The sequence below is a fragment of the Protomyctophum parallelum genome (assembly GCF_964188405.1).
Source record: "Protomyctophum parallelum genome assembly, chromosome: 19".
NCBI classification, from domain to species: Eukaryota; Metazoa; Chordata; class Actinopteri; order Myctophiformes; family Myctophidae; genus Protomyctophum; species Protomyctophum parallelum.
In genome coordinates, this window is record NC_139717.1 from 14,805,298 (window position 1) to 14,823,296 (window position 17,999).

The following is a 17,999-nucleotide window of genomic DNA, read 5'->3' on the forward strand; positions in this document are numbered from 1 at the left end:
CCATTTGTACACTCTCAGACAGTTCATTTAACAGTGAGGACTTTACAGTGTAGATTGGGGTCATAGGCGGAGCTTGAACTTGACGCCTGGGGGTGCGACTGCTTGGCCAACGACACCCGCGCGCACACTTTGCGCGCGCGCACGATTTTTTTGACCTTTATTTTATTATTTTAACGTTTTTACAATGCCCTAACCCCTAAAAATGAGTTATTTAGGTATAGTACAGCAGCTCACACACATACACACATGCACTACAGCGAATCATCATATCATGATAAGAGAGATGATTACAAACTACAGTCAGAAGCCAGAAGTTACGTTTAAAAAAAAAAGTTTTTTCTTTTTCTTTTTGCCAGGGGGTGCAGTGCACCCCCTGAACCCCCTCAAGCTCCGCCCATGATTGGGGTCCCAGAGTTACTTAATATTTGAATCAAATGGGGGTCCATGAATCCCACTCATTTTAGTTCACAGTTCTAAAAGAATATGTAACTTTTATTTTTGAGAGATGAAAATCTCTCAAATCTAGGAAATCTCAAAACTTGTGGGGTTTCTAAGATTTACTACAGGGGTTCGCAGAATGTTTGTGTGATGGGGAGCATTACTTACTTACACTCCTTCGCATGGAGCATAGGCCGTTTGTTGACTACAGTCTGCCAGAGTCCTCCATCCTGGGCCTTCTTTTCCAGCTGTTTCCATGTCAGTCCACACTGCTTGGTGTCAGTCTCAAGGTCCCTGTGCCGATGGGGAACATTAGCCGAAGATATCCGATCTACAAGCTAACAATGCCTCGCAGTGCAGGAAATAGATCAGCTATTTTTGATACTTTTGTGGCACACTCTTGTATGACATAAGTAGGGCAATAGTTGAAATAAGGATATAGGTTTCTGCCCTACAACAAGCAACGATATAGAAATGCACCATTTATTGGACCCTGTTGTGTTAACTTGTATATCGTCGTCAGGCAGAAACCTTTTTTTACGCCCTACTTGATCATACTGCAGCGTCACACAAAAGCAGATCTGCAAGACTGAAATGCGGTCTGAAGCGACGCATGCTTTTTGATTTTTTAGCCTGAAAAGTAACAGTTTTGGACATATGAGGTTTCCACCCGACAGAGACGAGATGAACAATCCTTGGTCACGCTGCACCTCTGGATCACTTTAAATAAAGATGAACCAAAGACAAACACACATGCAAAGCTTCAAAGCTTAAAGGGAATTTGGGGGAAATAAGGTCAGGAGTCACATTTTATAGCCTTCAGCAACGGACCTACTAAAGCAAAGAAACAGCTGTAACCAATTTCCATGGGAAGCCAAAAGTACCAGTGAAGCAACCGAGAGTGGAGGATTGCATCAACAGCAATTGATTCATGAAATTAAATTATAAATGAATCACCTTGTTGTTAAAGTAAAATGCCTCCCACAGTGATGTAGTATGCACTGAAACACACATGACATCATCCATCTGATAGAGGAAAGGCTAATAAATCTGTGAGTGCCAGCCAGTCAGTCAGTGTAATGCTGCCCTCTACTGGTGACGAGGAGTAAAGCTCCTCAAAATATAGGCTGATATACAGTGGCTCAACCTGCAACAGTGTACTTTATAAGTAACTGTACACTGTTAAGCATTATAGTTAAGCATTAGTAAATTCATCATGAACTGATAATTTGTGTAGCATTATTCATACATTACTAAAGCATTGGTAAACTATAAAGTGCTACCCAACAGTTAAAAGAACAAAGATAAATATATATCTTTAAAAAAAAGAAAAAAAATATATATATATATATATATAATAGATTTTGTTTTCAAATCTCAGATTTGAGGAACAAAAAACGTGAAAATTTAACTAATTATCCTCACATTACCAACAACAATGTCAATGAGTTTTACAGCAAATTGTTTTATTAAATACAGCATAGCAGCCGGAAACAGGAGTTTAATGTAGACCACTACACAAAATAACAGAATAAATAATCAATATTCAGATAGAAAAGACATTTCTAAATTGTCAGTTTGACATAACTTCAAATTCTCATAGTTTCTAAATACATTTATAATTGTACATAACTGGCTTTGGCTGCTTCACAGGGTAAGCATATAGGTTATTCTAACAGTGCTAAATATATTGAACAAAACTTAAAATAATTAGAAATCACAGTAGAACTTAACTGAAGTGTTCAACAAGAGGTCAGGGCTAATGTGCTATTCACCTTTATCTTGTTAATATGAAGTGCTCTGGTTGAATGCAAGAACGCTCGCCCTGGGTCAAATCCGGTGAGATGGGAGTGGTCATCACCAGACCTTTCTAAATATAACCTCAGTAAAACTATGCCAAAACCTAACCTTATTTCTAAACATAACTTCAGTAAAACTATGCCAAAACCTAACCTTATTTCTAAATGTAACCTCAGTAAAACTATGCCAAAACCTAACCTTATTTCTAAACATAACTTCAGTAAAACTATGCCAAAACCTAACCTTATTCCTAAACTTAACTTCAGTAAAACTATGCCAAAACCTAACCTTATTTCTAAACATAACTTCAGTAAAACTATGCCAAAACCTAACCTTATTCCTAAACTTAACTTCAGTAAAACTATGCCAAAACCTAACCTTATTTCTAAACGTAACTTCAGGAAAACTATGCCAAAACCTAACCTTATTTCTAAACATAACTTCAGTAAAACTATGCCAAAACCTAACCTTATTTCTAAACATAACTTCAGTAAAACTATGCCAAAACCTAACCTTATTTCTAAACATAACTTCAGTAAAACTATGCCAAAACCTAACCTTATTTCTAAACATAACTTCAGTAAAACTATGCCAAAACCTAACCTTATTTCTAAACATAACCTCAGTAAAACTAAAACTTTACCTGAACGTAACCTTATTCCTAAATGTAACCTCAGTAAAACTATGCCTAAACCTAACCTTATTCCTAAACGTAACTTCAGGAAATTATGCCTAAACCTAATCTCAGTAAAACTATTCCTAAACCTATTCTTATTCCTAAACGTTACGTAACCTCAGTTCAATTATGTCTAACCCTAAATAAAACACATTCCACAAGAACAGGGGGCGAGGAAAAATAATGGGGGTGAGTTTGTTTTGGGCCGAGCGTTCTGGTTAACCTTATAACCTCTGGTTCAGTGCTTCTCAAAGGTTTTTCAAGGCATTCTTGATGAAGGTCCAGACTCCAGAGGGAGGGAAACGTCATGGTAATTTAATTTGAATAAAACTGATTCGGCTGAGCAAGAGTAGAGTGCAGGATCTTTGTTCATGAATATTTGTTCATGATTGCTGCCATTTCAAGGACCCCCCAGGGATCGAAGAATGGATTGTTTGCACGTAATCTTGAGACTCCAATCTTTTATACAGTATATCAATGAATCGATTATTTTTCACTTACATTATGACCACACAAACAGTGTTCAGGAGAAATAGTGTAAAAGAGCCGATCTAGAGGTTACAACACCATGGGTGTAGCTTGGTGTCGCCAAGCTAAAATTAAGTAAATACTTTGCCTGAAACCGGTCTACCTCCTTCCATTATTAAATAATGGTCCATTGTTTATTTTCATTATTGGCACTGGTCATTGTAGGTCATTTATTTGTATAGTTACTTTACTTGTTATACCTGCCCTACAAACAGAAATACTATGCTTTATTTATATGCTCCAATGTCCATTGTCAAAAGCAGATGACTATTAATTGTTAAGTAAATGTCATGATTGTGACAGGCCTAATGTTGAGTAAACCAAAGTAACTCACTCATTCAAATCTTGAACCAAAACATAACCTCTCCACACCATGCTTAAACAAAAACAGAAAAATTATCTCTGAACAAACACCAAAACTCAGACTTCATGGCTATTGTCCTGCAAAATGATCCGTTCTAAGTGGTACCAATTTTGAAAACCTTCAGTTGTTTATATTGATGAATTCACATTTTTGAAAAGCTACTGCCTGTTTTTGCTCTACAAGACAGAGATGTACCAAAAGACAAATGACAAACCAGTGGGTTACTCCACAGACAATAAAATGAGTGACATGTGGAGTAAAGCATTCATGTTATGCTGTCTAACCTGCAGCAGGGCTATGAGTGGCTTCGCTGGGGTTTCCAACATGTCGTCAGCATTTAGACAAGATCTCTTGACAGCTTTTGTAAACTTTCTCCAAGCAGCTTAGCCTCGGCTTTGAGCTCTGAAAGACAATATAAAAAATACCTTAGTTACAGACAGATTTAAGCAATATTACCTATCTGCATGCATTAATGACGTTAAACCACCCCCTCGAGTGTAATATTGCAATTATACAACAGTTGTCCTTAAAACTAAGAAAACAGCTGAAAAAACATTATTTAATGACAGATCAGATGTAGTCACTACGACCACAAATGTCCCAAGAAACTAGCTAGCCTAGCCACCGAGTTTGCTGCGCTCTGGGAGAACAGAGCAGCTGAATTATTTGTTTTGATTAGGTGTGGAGTGGTGCTCGTTTGAACCACGGCTAGAAGGCCGTTTCAACCAATCAGATTGCTTCCTCGAAACGACCTGTTGTATAATAGAACGCGACCAATGCCACCTTTTTGGGTCCGATCTCAATCATTTGGAAGAGTCCTAGACCAGTTTCAAATTATTGTATATATTATTTTTAATATAGTTTTTATCCCACGATTTTGCAACCCATTTTTTCACCCAGTGTCAATTATTTAATGTAATACTGGGTGCTACACTTCCTCTGCCAACCTGGGGAGGGCAGCAGACTGACCTCATGCTTCCTTCTATGCATGAGGAGTCCAAGCTGCTTCTTTTCACCTGACAGAGTTTCCCCGGTCGGACGTAGCTCGTGGAAGGAACACGTTATTCAAACCAGTTCCTTACCCCTCCAGCAGGTGCCCCAGCTGGCCAGGGGGAGGTTTAGAGTTGAATGAAAAGCTTTCAAAGCTAAACTATTTAAAATAATAAAACATTTGATTAAAGTTTCTAATTGATAAGAATTTAACCTAAGCAAACAAAAAGAAACAAAAAACATTTTTGATAGGGATTATAATTTAAATTATACAATATAAGTTTAACCAAGCAAATGAGTACATTTAAGAGTCCACCCTATTAAAAAACAGTTAATAATTAATGTGTGTCGTGTTGCATCACACGCGTTGCGAGCTTGTAGATCGGCAAAAAAAAGAAAAGAAAAAAAGAGAGGATGGTCTGTCCCTCCAGGCAGCCTTTGTTTACATGCTGGACACATCGCAGGTCCCGATGTGGGTCGACAAGGTAAAAACACAGAAAAGTGGTGGTGGAAGAATTAATACCTGGCAATCAACGTATTCATAATTGTTTTGTTAATGAATTAAATTTCTTACATTTGTTTGTTTGATAATTTTCAATGTTATCAAATTATTATAAAAAAAAATTAAGTTTGATTACTAATGTGTGCCTGGCTGGCCACTTCATTAGTATTCATTGTCGTTACTCAGCGTGTGAATTGCACCGAAACTAGACTCCCACGCTGCACTCTGTGCTGCACTATGAGCTTGTAGATCTGCTATTTTTCAGCTAAAATAATGGTTAAAGTCGTTAAACGCTAAGGCGACACAGTCACAGATGCGTTCCAGGCCATAATGGGTTAAGCGCCGATGCACTCTTCTGTCTTGTCTTTACCTGGAACAAGGGGACGACACTGGTCACTGCACTGGGGTCCGCGGGGTCCTTCAGCAATATGCACAGGTAGTAGATGATTCGATGCTGAAACGACAAGACATGGCGCATAGTACTCACAGTGAGAGAATTCTGAGAAAACTGACAATTACAACTGAACTAATGCTAAGTAACACTAATGAAGGACACAGACTTAAATCACTAGTAGTGGCTATGACGAGCAGGTCAAAAGTTATGGCAAAATATAGAATCAATCAAATATCGACCAATCAGAAAAGGGTTACACCAATGAAGGGTAGTCTGTCCCAACCTTACTCATATGTGAAGAGAAAAGCCTGGTCACAATATAAGGCAGAGACAGCATAGCCGGAAGTGTTGGTCCGGAACATCCGTCAGATGTATATCCCCCGGATACGATATTGTTTTGACAAACACTTGTTTCACTCACGGAGAACGTAAACAGATTTGTAAAGAGTCAATGTCCATTTCCTTGAGCAGTACTCCCACCAAAACACCGCTAATACGGCCAAATTTCAGCAATGCACTCTACAGCGTAGGTCTGGCCCAGCGATGAATGAAGGGCAATGACTCAAGTCCTATGAGGTCACCCACAAGTCTGTAAGTCAATCAGTTAAATACTAATTAAACACTTGACCTTGTAGATCGGCTATTTTCACCTCCTGTTTGACATTGAAACATGGAAGATTGACGGTCGGCCACGGTCACGCCGTTTGACGGTCGGCCACGGTCACGCCGTTTGACGTTCGGGCACGGTCACGCCGTTTGACGGTCAGCCACGGTCACGCCGTTTGACGGTCGGCCACGGTCACACCGTTTGACGGTCGGCCACGGTCACGCCGTTTGACGGTCGGCCACGGTCACGCCGTTTGACAGTCGGCCACGGTCACGCCGTTTGACGGTCAGCCACGGTCACGCCGTTTGACGGTCGGCCACGGTCACGCCGTTTGACGGTCAGCCACGGTCACGCCGTTTGACGGTCGGCCACGGTCACGCCGTTTGACAGTCGGCCACGGTCACGCCGTTTGACGGTCGGCCACAACTCATGATTGTGATGAATGTTGAAGGTTAAAGGTCTCTTGTGTACACTGAGCGAGTGTGAGGTGGATCTGACCATCATGCTCGGAGGAGTTCCTTAAAGAATGACCCGTCGAAAAAATTCACCAAATTTCCAAAGTCTAGGTCATCATGGCTCCAAGTGACTATTTTGTAAGTCGGTGAAATGATACAGGTCTTGTGTACCAATTTATGTAGGCAAAAGCGTATTGTGGGGCTTCAGCGTTGACAATTTGTAGGGGGCGCTATTGAGCCATTTAGCAACGCGCCTTTTGAGACGCATAAATTATTAAAATCTTCGCCCGTACTAATGAACTAAGCAAGGGATAATTGACGGCGTGGCGCTCATTGTTGAGAAATAAGACCCAAAAGGATGATGCAAACCAGAGGGGTTTCATAATAAAGGATGATGCAAACCCGAGGGATTTCATCATAATTAGGGTTGTCCCGAAATTGGGGCCCATTACGTCACTTTCAAATGATCGGAATCGGATCGGGATAAAAAAAACGTTACATTCATTTCATGATATTAGACTGGAAATTGTCTGTGATTTTGGATATTGCACTATTGTGATATTGCATAAATATCGGATTGGGATTTTTTTTTATCAGCAGATACTCAAAATCAAATGTTCGGAATCGGATAGGGAGCAAAAAATGTGATCGGGTAATCCCTAATCATAGTCATCTTGAAGAGCATTTGTCTGTGTACGTATGTCTTTACATCACTGGATATTTCTCACATATTGTAGGTTCTTTTAGTAATCCACTCTTGCCCAAATATGGAGTTCAAGACTGACGTCAACAATATGACTTCATCTCTATGACCCACACCATGATGTACACACAACTAAAGTGAAATCATTGTCTCTAATCATCTCTAAATTTGTCAATTTATAGAGAAACAGGATCTATTTCCTCGCTTGAGCATAAACTGAATATATCTCCTGTAATGACTCATGAAAAGAGATCTTCAAGAGATCTAATGGCCTCCTTTTCAGAGGAGAACTTTTCCTGTGCTGTGTGTCGTGACATATTTAAACATCCTGTTCTCCTGTCATGTAGCCACAGCTTCTGTAAAGCCTGTCTGCAAGAATGGTGGAAACAGAAGGGCAGGCTCGAATGTCCACTTTGTAGGAAGATATCTTGGATGGCTGATCCACCCTCTAACCTGGCTCTGAAGAACATATGTGAGATCTTCATAGAAGAGAAACGTCGGAAAATGGATCCCAAGGAGGCAGCCGAAGAATCACTGACAATCTTACAGGAGAAACTAAAAGTCTTTAATGAAGTTAAAACAAATTGCAACCAAGCAGCAAAGCACATTGAGGTCCAGACCCAGAAAACGGAGAGGACGATTAAGGAACAGTTTAAGAGGCTTCATCAGTTTCTACAAGAGGAAGAGGAGGCTAGGATTGTTGCACTGTGGGAGGAAAAGAAGCAGAAGAGTCAGATGATGAAGGAGAAGATTGAAGGTCTAAACAGAGACATATTGACCATTTCATTCACAATCAGAGCCATAGAGGAGGACCTGAGAGCTCACCACCTCTCATCTCTGCAGAACCACAAGGCCACGGTGGAAAGAGTCCAGCTCACACTGCACGACCCAAAGCTGGTCTTGGGAGCACTGATAGACCAGGCCAAACACCTGGGCAACCTGACCTTCAGAGTCTGGGACAAGATGAAGTACATCGTCTCTTACACTCCTGTCATTCTGGACCCCAACACTGCCAATCCAGACTACACCGTGTCTGATGATCTGACCAGCGTGACATGTGGAGTCAAGCAACTGGTTCCTGACAACCCGGAGCGGTTTGACCAGTACAGATACGTCCTGGGCTCTGAGGCCTTTAAGTCGGGGACTCACAGCTGGGAGGTTGAGGTCGGAGACAGTACACGCTGGACAATAGGTGTGTTAGCAGAGTCTTGCCGGAGGAAGGGAGATAGAGATGGCCCTGCCTGGTCTATAAAGTTAGATGCTGATAAATACACAGCGATGTCCAGAATAGCATTCTACTCACCAAGGTCATTCACTGACCTCTCGGTGAGACAGAAACCCCGGAGGATCAGAGTCCAACTGGACAGGGACAGACTAGAGGTGTCCTTCTCTGATCCTGATACTAACACACACCTACACACCTTCACATGCTATTTTGTGGAAAAACTCTTTCCATACATTTATAATAATGATGTTACTGTTCTGAAGGTGTTACCAAAGAAGATCAGTGTCAATACATAAGATGAAGATAAGCACACATGTGGTTCTTGAAGGGGAACAGGACCACATTTTAGAATCCACATTAAGTTTGTGATATGGCATAAATATCGGATCGGGACAAATTGTTATCGGCCGATACTCAAAATCGAATGTTCGGAATCGGAACAGGAACAAAAAATGTGATCGTGGAATCCCCAATCATAGTCCTAGGAAGAGCATTTATATCTGTACATCCGTCTGTCTCTGGATATTTCTCACATTATTGTAGGTTCTTTTAGTCATCCTCACTCTTGCCCAAATATGGAGTTCAAGACTGACAACAATATGACTTCATCTCTTAGAGATAACTGTCATCTGACCCAGAGTTATGATATTGAGGGGCAGACACTGAGCGCTCTAACCGTCATCTGATCCAGAGCTATGATATTATGGGGCAGGCACCGGGCGCTGTTCATGCAGCCCGGACCTCTCGGTGAGACAGAAACCCCAGAGCATCAGAGTCCAACTGGTCAGGGACAGACTCAAGCTGTGCTTCTCCGATCCTGATACTAACACACACCTACACACCTTCACACAGTATTACACTAACACTCTTTCCATACATTTCCATACATGTCAAAGTCATACGACTTGTCACACACGTTACCGCAGTGAAATTTGTTCTCCGCATTTGACCCATCTCTTGGAGTAGTGAGCTGCAGCTGTGCCGCGCTCGGGAATCATTTGATTAGTAGATTTGATCCCCCAATCCAACCCATTGATGCTGAGTGGCAAGCAGGGAGGCATTGGGTCCCATTTTTACAGTCTTTGGTATGACCCGGCCGGGGATCGAACCCCCAACCTCCCAGTTTCAGGGTGGACCACAAGGCCACAGTCTGGTCTGTATGTAAACAGTTACTGTTCCTCTGAAGATGTTACCAATGAAGATCAGTGTCAATACATAAGATGAAGATGAGCACGGTTCTTGAAGGGGAACAGGACCACATTGTAGAATCTGCATGAAGTTGTACACTCTCTGAGTTAAATTTAAAAAAAAAACATCGATTTTACAATATATATTGGGGGTTCCAGAGATAGAAAAGTCATTAAATGGGGGTCCGTAGACTAATGCATGTCAAACTGGGGGTCCTTGAAATTAAAATGGTTGAGAATCACTGCTAGAGCCGTGAAAATCTTCTCTTATGGGGGTCATTGGCATATATTTTCAAATGGGGGTCCATGGGCTAATAAGTGTCAATTTGGGGGTCCTTGACATGAAAAAGTTTGGGAACCAAACATAATGTAATCAACATAACGTGTATAATGTAATCAATAACGTTGCAATGCATCAATACATTTCTATTAAATGTCCTGTCTATCTACGCTGTAATCTATTAGTTTACAATATAAGTGCTCTAAACTAACATTAAAAAGTCCATAGATTTGTTTACCACATGACGTAACACTCAAAAGCCATTCGAGGGCTGGCTAGCGCCCCTCAAAAATTGAGGAACCGACCTTATTAAGGAAAAACACACCTGTGTGAAGTGAGCGGTGCTCTTATCATCATACATAAATATATCATAAATACATAAATTCCAATCGAATCATCACAAATGTAATTCCGGCCAATCACTTTTGGCATCTTCACTTTTATCTTCAATATGTACTTGGGCTCAGCCTCTCAAAAGAAAGAAATAAAATAAAATAAAAGATCATAAAAAAGTTGGTATATTTTATGCCGTGTTGCCCAAACAATCTCAAACAATTCAGATTTAAAAAATAATAACAAAACAGACCGGACGGTTAGCTCAACCGTCTGGTTCCTTTAAGCCATTCTGGACGGGAACGCCTTTTGGTGTTTTAACTAAGCTTTATGTTATACTTTAGCTATTGAAAAATAGCAGATCTACAAGCTCATCGCTACGAGCTTGTAGGTCAACCTACAAGCTATTTTAGAAAAAATCGTGAAAATGCGGCGCAAATCTCTGAATATATATTCTTTCAGAAGACTTCGACGTCAGGCCTAGCGAGTACTTTTCCCACCAGAGAGCATTTCCCTCACCATGTAAATGGCCTCGTTGATGACGATGTCCTTGATGCGGCTCATCTCGATGAACGTGGTGCTCTCTCGCCCCGAGGCGTAGCTGGACGACAGCTGGACGCCCAGCGAGCCGATGAGCAGCAGGGACTCGTGGTCTACCTTCACCAGGTGGATGTGGAGCGTCATGCCCACCAGGGTGACGATGATGGCGGAGGACAGCACTGCCGTGACCTGTGCCGTTACAAACACACAGCAGGGTGTCATTGTGGGACATTTTATTTGGGGGGGGGGTCATTTTTTTTGGGGGGGGGGGGGGGTCTAACTACTTCCACATACTTTGTGCTAGAAATCTAGTTCAAACTTCAACATGTTCAGCCTCATGCAGTTATTTATGCTTGTATTGTTACTTGAGCAAGCAGAGCGCGCAAGTATTGTGATCAGCTGGGTATGTCGGTGTTGAACCAAAGTATGTCGGTGTTGTCCACCGGCCAATAAGGGACCACCATTCTTGATGACGTAACTAAGGTACGTTTGGTGATCGGCTGGGTATGTATGTAATATGTATGTACGTACGTACCGTATGTATGTACGTACTTACTACGGTACTTGTGTGCAAGGCGCAAGTTGGCACCTCGACAGAGTGCATTTCTAGTTCTTTTTACAATTTAATATTTAAGGTCAAATCTTTCTAGGTTCACACAGAGGTGCTATCTGTGGTTGCTACAACAACGCATTCAAACCTCTGCCACTGGGGCGGCAGTGAATACATCTTCATACAATGGTCAATTTTGTTGTAATTGTTTGTTTTTTTACTTTTTCATTTAATACATTTTCTACTGTACATAATATACATTGCAAATCTAAGAATACTCCATAAATTACAAAACAAATGTTTAAGAAGCAGTGAACATAGCCGATCTACAAGCTGACAATGTGGCACGAAGCGACACGTTGTGACTTGTGAGCTTGTGGATCTGCTATTTTTACTTGTTTGGGTAATTTCCCTTTTGGGTCTCGAGCTAAAAGGTTTGGGAACCCTGCCCCTGAGGTCCCTGAACCCAACATGGTCCCCTAACACAACATAATACAAACAACAACTGACTGCTTTTCAACTCCTTTCATAGCATGGTCCATTTTTAGTAACCTGGCTAATAAGCCAGACCGAATCAGCCGTTGGCAAAAATAAAATTGCCTCCCGCGACAGTGTGGTGTGACATTAGTCTGGCTTATTAGCCAGGCTACATTTTTTGGGCCATGCTGGACCACCATTTGATGAGATTTAGCCTCTCGGACCCAAGACACACACACACACACAAATCCATGCTTGGTTGATGTGGTACCATTAGGAGAGATAACAGCCTAACAGGCAAACGCTGATCAAAATATCACTTATTCTACATTCTCTAATTGTGTGGACTTCCTGACAAATTAAGCAATGCAGATGTTTTTTTTTATATTGATTGAAATATTTATTAACATTTTGCAGAATTACAGTACATTTCAGCACAAACTCAATACAAAGACTGTTAACTGTGAGTGGACAACCCAATAAAGCATTACACTTGTTTACAAGAGGGTCCACCATGTTCAAATCATCAAAACATTTAGAGACGTACAAATAGACACTTCTATATAGCCAACGAACAGAACAGGAATTCATCATAAAGGAGGTAAAAAAGGGAAAAGAAACATATACAGTGAGGGGGGAAAAGGGGTGGGTGGTGGGGTGGGGGATTCAGATTTTACGGGGGCCAGTTTCGAATTGCAGCCGGATCCGTAGGTGCCCTTTGAGAGCAGTTTTGAAGGAGTCAAGGGATTCGCATGTCTTAATGCCACATTTTTTGGAAGACAAAGTAATTGATTAAAACCAATCACAATATTTCGATATCTAAAATCTCAGACAATATCTAATCTCTTATCACAATATCAATTAGATTGTCATCGATATGTGACTATATTTTTGTGATGCATTTGCACTTTTTATTTTAATTAATCAGAATATGTGAATTTAATTTGTGAATAGAACAATTTTTCTCAGAGGAGGGGGGGCACTTGGATGGTGCAAAGGGAAGTACCTGCCGACCACTGCAGAGTCGAGGGGTTCTCACAGTAGGGTCCTTTGGGGGGGGTTCCAGGGGGTCCCCAGCAATAATAGTTAATGTAGCATCATCACAATCTTTTAAACCATTTATACGTTAGCTATTCTAGTTAGAGTAAGACAGAAATACACAAAAGCATAAAAGGTAGCAGATCCACAAGCTCGAAGCACGGTGCACAGCGACGCAATTCTAGCTTGTAGATCTGCTACTTTTGATGCTTGAATTTGAATCATAAAGTAAGTTTTGGACATAAAGAGGTTTCCACCCGACGAGAGACGATATGACAAATCTAATATCGTGCATCTCATTCAGCCGAGGTATGAGTAGAGAAAATAACGAAGAAAAACAAATGTTAAGAACAGGCATAATAGATAAAGTGTGGTCGGATTGCTCAAATGATGCCCTGGACGAGGACCGACCCGCTTGCGTGAGCAATACGTACTCTCCTTGTTCAGCTGCGCCTCGCCCTCCTGCTGGATCTCCCGGATGATCCGTTCGTCCTCGTCTCGCTGTTCTCGCAGCATATCCCGCCATGAGCACTTGCACTTTGTCATGGGCGCTCGGCACATGTAGCACATGTGGCCGCCGCAGCGGCACGTCACGTGGCTGCATCCCACAGTCTTGACCACGGCCACGCCGCACGTCGCACACCTCCTCACCCTCGCTGCCGTCATGCGCTCCTCGTAGAGCACCCTGATCCTGGTCTCCTCGTCCCGGGGCAGAAGGGCCCGCTGCAGCTGCTCGCACGTCTTGCCCTTGTGCTCCTTCCATCGGACGCGGCACGTCCTGCAGCTCTCCACGCGGCACCTGGGGTCGGGACATCTGAACACCGAGACGCCTTTGTCCAACAGGGCGGGGAAGTTGCAGAACGGACAGCGCACCAGTTCGTCGCAGGCGACGGCGGCGACCGCCTCCTCTGCTTGTCTCTCGTGGTATCGACGCAGGACCTTCTCCGGCAGGACTTTCTCCAGTTCTTGCGCCGGGTACGAGCAGTCACACCCCCCGCCCTCCATCATGCAGCTCAGCTCCGACCGTCCGGAGCCAGAGACCACTTCCTCGGCATATTTGATCAGGCACTGTTTACAGAAGAGATGACCGTCCGAACACTGGGTCATCGTCTCTGGGTCAAACGCAAACTGGCCGTAGCAGCAGCCACACTCTATCAGGTTCCAGCCGTCCTTTATATATTCATAGTCCTCGTACTCTTTCCACTTATCAAGCTTCTTCTGAAGGGAGGTTTTCGGAGTCGCATAAACCGGCGCCATTTTACGGAACCGTGCTCAAATTGGAACTCTGCGATGCGGCGTTCAGAGGACGTTCTACTCGGGACAGCACTTTCTCGAAGGGTTCTCGAAGGGTTTCTCGAAGGGGATGTCACTGCACTCAGTGACATCAGTCATGCTCAAATATGGAGCTGTGAGGCACTCCATTATTTGGACATAGGACTCGGGCAATTAACTGAAAAATCTCAAATCTTGAGGTATTGTCTTCCTAAATTCAGATTAGTGTATAGTCTTACACAAACATTAAATTCCTATTGACAATGAATGGAGAATTCACGTCATGCGTGTCTGAGCAAATAGACATGTTACGTCATGATGAAGAACACCCCTCACTTCACGCGGGTGTGATTTACTGGAGCATTTCCAATTTTCAATACCTTTTCTTCTTCTCCACTACATCTTAGAGGCAAATATTGCACTTTTACAATTATTTGAAAATTTGAGTTACTAGTTACTTTGTAGATTTTGATTTGATGTTGATTTTACAAAACATACTTACTACTACTTCAGCCCTATATACATTTCGGCCATTTGAAAATAGCCGATCTACAAGCTCACAATGCATTATTATTATTTTTTTTATGGGACATTCTTCTGCATAATGAGTACTTTCTACATTTTGATACCAATACTGAGTGTTTCTTCATTGCAGTATTGATACTTTTACTTAAGTAAAAAAAGAAAAAAAGTAGTACTTTTCCCACCTCTACCTTATCATCATCATAACCCAACCTTTATTTGAGCTCGGAGTACAGTTGAGGGGCAGACCCTCATTTTTAAGGTTGACGGCAGAGTACAGCATCTTGCAATGAGCCTGGTCTACAAGATTCGCTACACCACCAAGATACCTGTCAAGTATCTGTCTAAATACTTCCTTAATATCAACGAGGTTCACACTCACAACACCAGAGGGAGTTCAACAAACCACATGCAACCCAGATTCGGCTCAAACAACTAAACTAAAAGTTGGAACGCCCTACCAACAGCCATTAAGAAATGTGAATCCCTTGACTCCTTCAAAACCACTCTCAAATTGCAGCGGGCGGCTGCAATTCAAAACTGCCCCCTGTAAAAATAAAAATAAAATAATAAAAAGTCAAGGTCCCCATCCCCACCAAACATCATTTGTTCCCCATACTGTACATGCTTTTCCCTTCTTTTTTACTATGATGATTTCCTGTTTTTCATAGAAGTGTAGGCTATATTTTTAAGTCTTTAAATGTTCTGTTGCATTGAAAATGGAGGACCCTGATGTAAACAAGTCTATAATAGAGCTTAATAATATTGTGTAGAGCATGGTTTCGTCCTCAAAGTTGCTGTTTTTGTATTGCGTTGTGCTTTCGTTTTGAAATGTACCCATTCTACAAACTGCAAAATCAATCATTCAATTCACACGTGCACCTGTGTGAAGAAGAACACGGTGTAGGCCAGGAGCCACACGCAGCAGGTGGCCACCAGCACCTTGCTGATGGACAGCTTGGCCGAGCTGACGGTGAACTCCCGGCAGAAGCTGGAGTGACTCTGGCAGTCCAGAGAGATGCTCCTGCCGTCGATGTCCGTGAAGACCGGCTCCTCTTCTTCCATCGTGGAGCACAGCAGCAGCAGCAGCAGTGTCTGTCATGAACCACACATCAACCACAGTTTGATTTAATGACGTCGAAATTTTAAAAAGGCTTCTAAAGTTTTCTGAATAACCTTATGTTTCTGTATCAGTGGTGCTCAATATTTCATGTCAAGGACCCCAAAGATTATATGCAATTGGCCACCGACCCCCATCTGAAAAAAAAATTGTTCCAGGCACCCCCACAGAAGAAAATATTTGAGTTAAAACTGTTCGCTGTGAAAAAAATCACACCCGTGTGAACCGAGTGGTGCAAAGACTTGCGCCACATTTTCACGATTTTCAAAAATAGCAGATCTACAAGCTTAATACCGTTAATACAGGGGTTGACACGAAGGTCTAGGGCTGTCACGATTACACATTTAAGTTGACGATTAATTGTCACACAAATGTTTGAAAATCAACATGGAAACAATTATTATTAATTATTAAAAAATAATTGTGATGATCTCAAATAATTGTGATTAGGCGATTATGTGTGACTGGCCTACGTAAAGGTCTCGGTGGCACTAGCCTATCGGGCAAGTACAGGTCATGTTCTACTTGCCCAACGGTCATGCCCGCTTGCCCGAAAAGTAAATAAGTCCGTTATAAAATCTGCGCTAACAGAAAATGATAATGTTAAATCCAATCGATAACTGCAGAGTGAGAGTTATTACAGTCACTTTGAAAAACCAGAATGAGTGCAAATGCTAGTTGTAAATAGGTAATATTTAATGAAGAGAGAATGCACTTCTGAATCTGAAAGCAAACTCCACTTGCTCAAACGTTTTATTTACTTGCCACGGACAGTCAGGCAACCGCTAGTGTAGTAGTGTCAACCCTGATTTTTTTCTGCAAGTGGAGGAAAATAAACTATAGCTGAGCCCTTTAAATCTGTCTTGTCGACTCTTCACCTCTTATTTATTTTACAATTTTGAAAAACATTTTTGAAATAGTGTAAATAGTCGACTCGATATCAATACTGACAATACATTGGCTATTTTCAAATATTAAAAATAGCCAAAAAGATAGGGCCCTAATACTGTATGTACACTTCTTGAGTTAATTTACTTTAGTTTAGTGTTTTCCATTTTGTATTTGTAATACATTTTACTTCCACTCCACTATACCCTCTTTACTTCACTATGATAATTTGATTTATTTAATTAATACATGCACCATTTACACTGGTCACTCAGTGCTTTGCATTGCCATGATCAGCTCCCAATTTTCGAATTTTATACAAAATGTGCTTATAGGAGCCTACTTTTACTTTGATACAGTTGAAGGCAAACAATTTTGAGCTTTTACTTTTACTCAAGTGAAATATTTAACACAGCCCTTTTGTTTGTAAGTAGTTTTATCTTTATGTTGTGTGTTTCAACCGTTTCAACTAAAATGTACTTCCTCAACCACTATTTATGTGTCAGAGGCCAGGCAAATTAACCAATCATCAATAAATCAATCAATAAATCATAAATCATGCATGAAATAACTGGTAAAACATTCAAGGATTTCATATACAACATCGTGCGAGGGTGTTCGTATTCTTCTAGGAAAGCGACACAGTCGTTCTGCAAAGTATAAAGTAAACTGCTTTAACATTGGAAATGCTGATTAGCATTAGCATAGCAATAACAGTGACACTAGCATGGTAACCAAGTCGGCTAAAACAAAATGTAAAGGAAAAATAATATAAACACAACGTGTCATGAGGTGGTAGATACGTACATGGAAACGGCCGAGATCAAGACCAGAGCGCGGAGTAAATACTGAATATTAAAAGTATACTAAGAGGAGGATAAATGATGCAAAAAAAGAATCTGGCTTTTTCATTGACAGCCGCTAGAATGTGCAAAGCATTATGGGGAATGGAGTTGTTTCATCTCACTAAACCTCAATGCTACTCTGTTTAGAAAATAGTCTCGTGATATTGAATTGTCTGTTTGAAATTATTTATATGGTTTATGTTTATAACATGGTGAATAGTAAGCCTAAAAATATAGTATAGTAGTCAAAGTAAAAATGTATTGG

At 41.3% G+C, this 17,999-nt stretch overlaps 2 protein-coding genes across 4 annotated transcripts; one reads left to right on the plus strand and one right to left on the minus strand.

The window, feature by feature from the left end:
• Positions 1 to 1,883: 1,883 nt before the first annotated feature.
• Positions 1,884 to 17,820, minus strand: pigh (phosphatidylinositol glycan anchor biosynthesis, class H). 3 transcript variants are annotated; one of them, XR_014570727.1, is made up of 6 exons: positions 17,697 to 17,820; positions 15,764 to 15,976; positions 11,002 to 11,211; positions 5,669 to 5,752; positions 2,893 to 4,208; positions 1,884 to 2,841 (listed from the first exon to the last, which is right to left on the minus strand). XR_014570727.1 is itself a non-coding variant. In XM_083790090.1 (5 exons), the coding sequence occupies exons 2-5, from the start codon at positions 15,944 to 15,946 to the stop codon at positions 4,137 to 4,139; spliced, it is 549 nt and encodes a 182-aa protein (XP_083646216.1). In that variant the 5' UTR covers positions 15,947 to 15,976; positions 17,697 to 17,820; the 3' UTR covers positions 1,884 to 4,136. The 3 variants fall into 3 exon arrangements, 1 of the variants encoding a protein (XP_083646216.1); XR_014570728.1 differs by having other exon boundaries at positions 1,884 to 2,409; positions 2,482 to 4,208; XM_083790090.1 differs by having other exon boundaries at positions 1,884 to 4,208.
• On the plus strand, positions 7,890 to 8,978 carry LOC310876350 (nuclear factor 7, ovary-like; the record flags this gene model as incomplete). The annotated part of the gene is made up of 1 exon (XM_083789874.1): positions 7,890 to 8,978. The coding sequence occupies one exon, from the start codon at positions 7,890 to 7,892 to the stop codon at positions 8,976 to 8,978; it is 1,089 nt and encodes a 362-aa protein (XP_083646000.1).
• Positions 17,821 to 17,999: the final 179 nt, after the last annotated feature.

What these genes read in the sequence shown, in the direction of transcription:
- pigh (XM_083790090.1), bottom strand. Translation starts at nt 15,946, where the DNA reads ATGGAAGAAGAGGAGCCGGTCTTCACGGACATCGACGGCAGGAGCATC. An exon ending in CCGTGTTCTTCTTCACACAG is followed by an intron (nt 11,212 to 15,763) that starts GTGCACGTGTGA and finishes GTAACGGCACAG; the next exon opens with GTCACGGCAGTGCTGTCCTC. An exon ending in GTGTCGTCCCCTTGTTCCAG is followed by an intron (nt 4,209 to 5,668) that starts GTAAAGACAAGA and finishes ATTGTCTTTCAG; the next exon opens with AGCTCAAAGCCGAGGCTAAG.